Raw genomic sequence first — 4,226 nt, 5'->3', positions numbered from 1 at the left:
TTTATCTCATTTTTAAACAGGCTAAAATAATCGAGCAAAGGTTTCACAGTTTTGTAGTTATGAATGCGGCACATTTCTTCCATTTGTCGGTCGGATTCACACGTCTGATAAGAATAAGGCTGCAAACAGAGTGCGCGCTGAGACGAAGACGAAGACGAAGATGAAGATGAAGACGAAGACGAAGACGAAGACGAAAAACAGTGTAACGGTGCAGTACTGTTTTTGAAGACGAATCGCTTGGTATTTTGCCTTTGTTCATATTTTTTTTGTTCTACCCATGCTTTGGCGCAATGCATGTTACAATTTACATGTGATTTGAGATTTGCCCGACGGACAAGTTTTGTGAAAATGTGAATTATAAATGAAGAGTTAATTTTCGAATTAAGAAAAATTAAATAAACATGTAACTAAATGAAAAGTTAAAATGATTGAAATGAATGAACTAAATATATTTTGAATAATTTTCTACCTTAACGTTACAATTTGCCTTTCTGCAGGTATAATTGGGGTTTTAGTTGTTTTTTTTTTTTTTTTTTTTCTTCAGCTTTGTTGCTTCAGAGTGGGTATAATATTTGTTTTTTTTATTCATTTTTTAAATAAAAAATAGTCTGTTGTGTCTCAAAATTTATCCAATTTTTAATAATTAGTGGTTCAATTTTTAACAAAATGTAATCAAATGTGCTAATTTTTATTCGGGTATACTCCAAAATTTTTTTTTCATCTTGACGCAGCTCATCAAACAAATGATGAAATTCGGCGAATGTTTTTCTTCCCAAATTAATTGGGTGAATTCCTCCATGCACTTTTTTAATTCTTTTTAATTTTAAAAAAAAACTCTCCTCTAACAGCAGCTCATCATCTGACGAGAAATCTGACGATTAACATCATAAAATCGCAACAAATTCATCTTGCACTATGCGACCTATTAGCTTACTCGCAACGCAAGCAATTCGTCTTCGTCTTCATCTTCGTCTTCGTCTCAGCGCGCACTCTGTTTGCAGCCTAAAAGGACTACACCTTCAACACTCACGGTGCTACACTGCCTAAATGAAATTATTCTCACATTTTCTTTAGTCGCTGTGGCAACAACAAATATTTCATTTATTATTAGTAACAAAGCCGCATTTTATATTATTCAGCCCATTGCGATTCTTTCGACCGCACTAAATCAAGATGAATATAGAACGTAATGTAAAAATGCACTTAAATCTACTAAAATTATTAATGTTAAGAGTTTGACTCTCTCATTGGGTTAACAGAAGAGATTATTATCTGATCATCTCAATTAATTAAAAATTTTATTAAATTGATAAGTTTCTGCTACATCAACGAGTTTATTCATTTTATCTGTTTATTACTACGTACCGAATTTGTGTAGATCATTTAATTTAAATTACATTAATATTCAAAGTTTACTTAGAAAGATGTATACAGCATAATCATAAGTTTACTTACTTTTAAGTGTTTGCAGCTCTATTGAAAGCATTTAGAGACTTACAACTTACTACATAAAAACATAAGATTTCGTGGCAAAAATTTTAAACAAACTTAATCTGTGTGCAAGCATAACAACAATTATAGCTCTATATCTTATAGTCTCTGAGATCTAGGTGTTTATACGGACAGACAAACAGACGGACAGACAGACGGGCATAGCTAGATCGTCTGGGATGTTGACGCTGATCAAGAATATATATACTTTATAGGGTCGGAGATGCCTCCTTCTACCTGTTACATACATTTCCTGCCGGCACAAAGTTATAATACCCTTCTACCCCAGGGTAGCGTTTATAATAAAATGATGTAGCTGAAATCAACTTATCATTCAGTCAACAAAAATATTATAAATGCGGCTTTTGTTTAAGTGCAAAAATTTCATAATTTACAGAGCATTTAACAATTCAATTATAATTTTCAGCAAATATATTGATTATTCACATTCTACCACAATATAATTGGCAACTGCTTCTAATTAAAATTAGAATGTTATCCACGTATTACCCAATTTCAACAGTGTGCAATCGAAGTTGACTATTAAATTGTATTCTAGGTAAGCGTTCCCTCTTCACTAATAAAATGTAAATAAATTAAAACACTTTTTTCAGCTTTCGTTGGTTTTTGTTGAACTGAACAAAATGGCGTCGGGAGGCACCATAATACCGCCACCTCACAGCTCGATTTGCTTTGCGCGAAACCTCTTTCAAGCGCTCAGCAAGTCGCCTGAGCTGAGTGCCAAGAATCACATGGTTTCCCCAGCGGCAGCTCGCAGTGCCTTGACTTTGGTGTTCATGGGAGCTGGTGTCAAGAGCGCAGAGGAATTGCGTCGTGGATTGTTGCTTGGGTCGGCTAAGAAAGTGGAGATTGCTGAGCAACACGCGGAGGTCATGAGCAAAGAGTGTGTGTGCAATGAAAAGGGGGTGTCTATGCGTCTGGCCACGGGATTATTTGTCAAGGATGATCTCGAGTTGCTGCCCGATTTCAATGCGAAGGCCTTGGAGTTCTTCAACGTTCAGGCGGATGCTTTGAACTTTTTGGATGCCCAGAGTGCGATGCAGCATGTGAACAAATGGATCGCAACCCAAACATTTTACACTATTAGAAATCCATTTAGTTCGGCGACTTTCAGTGTAGAATCCAGCGTTCTATTGGTGAATTCTGTGTATTTTCGAGCCAGATGGGCGAAACGTTTTGCTGTGGAGCACAGTACATTGGATGATTTCTGGATTAACCCGAAGCAGCGAATGCAGCTGACGATGATGCGACAGGTGAGTTGAAAATTCTACTTACATATATTTTTTAATGAATTTTTAATGCCATAAATTTACAGGTGGGAAAATTCCGCTATGGGCAATCAAATAAGCTGAAATCGAGAATACTGCAATTGCCTTTCGAGGAATCCGATTTAACCATGCTGTTAATTGTGCCCTTCGAAATTGATGGACTGCCAGAGTTGGAGATGAAACTGCAGCAGTTCGATTTGAATGAAGTCGCCTTGAAGTCTGTGATGCACGACTGTGAAGTAATGGTGCCCAAGTTCAAGATGGAATGCGATGTGGATCTAAAAGTGCCGCTGCAGAAAGTGAGTGAGATTCTATCTTTGCGAATCGCTTTGCCATTTGTAACCCTTATTTCAGCTGGGAATCAAGCGCATCTTTGAGCCTGGAAATGCAGATTTAAGTGGTCTATTTGCCAAGAAGTCACAGGGTCTGATTACGGAGGCCAGACAGAAACTCTATTTAAATGTTAACGAGGCGGGTTGCGAAACAAATTTCGATGCACGTAAGTAAACGTATTTAACATTACAATGAAAATTTACAAATGATTCAAATTGCTCTCATTTAGCTGTGAAACCAGCTGCAGTTGGCAAAGATGTGGAACTAAAGATATTTAAGGCAAATCATCCATTTGTGTTTGCCATACGAAACAATAGAAATGTCTATTTTGTGGGTCATTTTGTCAAGCCCTGATTAGCCCGGGCAAGCCGAGCAAGCGGCGCTTTCAATTGTGTGCCCATAAAATCAAATGCAAATTTTTATTACAAATCGCCGGTCGTTTGCGTTGACAGCCCTCGACGACATCAGGATGCTTGTAATGGGCCATTGCAGCCTTATTGCTAAACATACAATTGTAATCGACAGTCAACAGTCGACAGTCAGACACATAGATATACTGTTTGTATAAATGAAAGTTCAATAAAATCAACGGCAGTGTCAGATGTACAAAATTGTATATCAATTGTTGTCCGAGAGTGAAGTGCAATGAATGGAAATTCGAATTAATCAAAAAGATTGCACTGTTGTCTATTGTTCTATATTTGATTGAAATTAAATACAGTATAAATTCATGCATGCAAATTAAATGCATTGTTAAACAATAAACAAAAATGTGAAATTTGGAGATTAGGTGATTAAAATGCACAACCAAAGTTGCACTTTAATAAATATATTTACTCGTTTCTCTATACTGTCTATTAATATTCATTATAGATAACAATTACCAATATTTCTCAATTACATAAACTTGAATTTCCGCTCTGTCTCTTGGGGGGCAAAGCGCATCAGCTGAACTGCCAGCGAATAAGAATAGCAATAAAACAAATAGCAAAACAGCAGCAAAGTTGAACAAAGTGGAAAAGAGCTGGAGCTGGAGCTGGAGCAGGGCTTGAGGTGCCGCCTTGCCTGATCATTGAACGTTTCGCTGATATACAAAAAAAAGCAGCCGACTTG

At 36.7% G+C, this 4,226-nt stretch overlaps 1 protein-coding gene across 1 annotated transcript; it reads left to right on the top strand.

The window, feature by feature from the left end:
- The first annotated feature begins 1,930 nt into the window (after positions 1-1,930).
- Positions 1,931-3,724, top strand: LOC117570071 (serine protease inhibitor 42Dd). The gene is made up of 5 exons (XM_034251510.2): positions 1,931-2,050; positions 2,106-2,765; positions 2,828-3,079; positions 3,135-3,279; positions 3,343-3,724. The coding sequence occupies exons 2-5, from the start codon at positions 2,136-2,138 to the stop codon at positions 3,465-3,467; spliced, it is 1,152 nt and encodes a 383-aa protein (XP_034107401.1). The 5' UTR covers positions 1,931-2,050; positions 2,106-2,135; the 3' UTR covers positions 3,468-3,724.
- Positions 3,725-4,226: the final 502 nt, after the last annotated feature.

This window comes from Drosophila albomicans, chromosome 3, assembly GCF_009650485.2.
Source record: "Drosophila albomicans strain 15112-1751.03 chromosome 3, ASM965048v2, whole genome shotgun sequence".
NCBI classification, from domain to species: domain Eukaryota; kingdom Metazoa; phylum Arthropoda; class Insecta; order Diptera; family Drosophilidae; genus Drosophila; species Drosophila albomicans.
This window is presented reverse-complemented; position numbering and strand designations above follow the sequence as displayed.

Coding starts and splice junctions, on each gene's coding strand:
- LOC117570071 (XM_034251510.2), top strand. CDS start 2,136: ATGGCGTCGGGAGGCACCATAATACCGCCACCTCACAGCTCGATTTGC. Junction 2,766..2,827: donor AGCTGACGATGATGCGACAG/GTGAGTTGAAAA, acceptor ATAAATTTACAG/GTGGGAAAATTCCGCTATGG. Junction 3,280..3,342: donor CGAAACAAATTTCGATGCAC/GTAAGTAAACGT, acceptor GCTCTCATTTAG/CTGTGAAACCAGCTGCAGTT.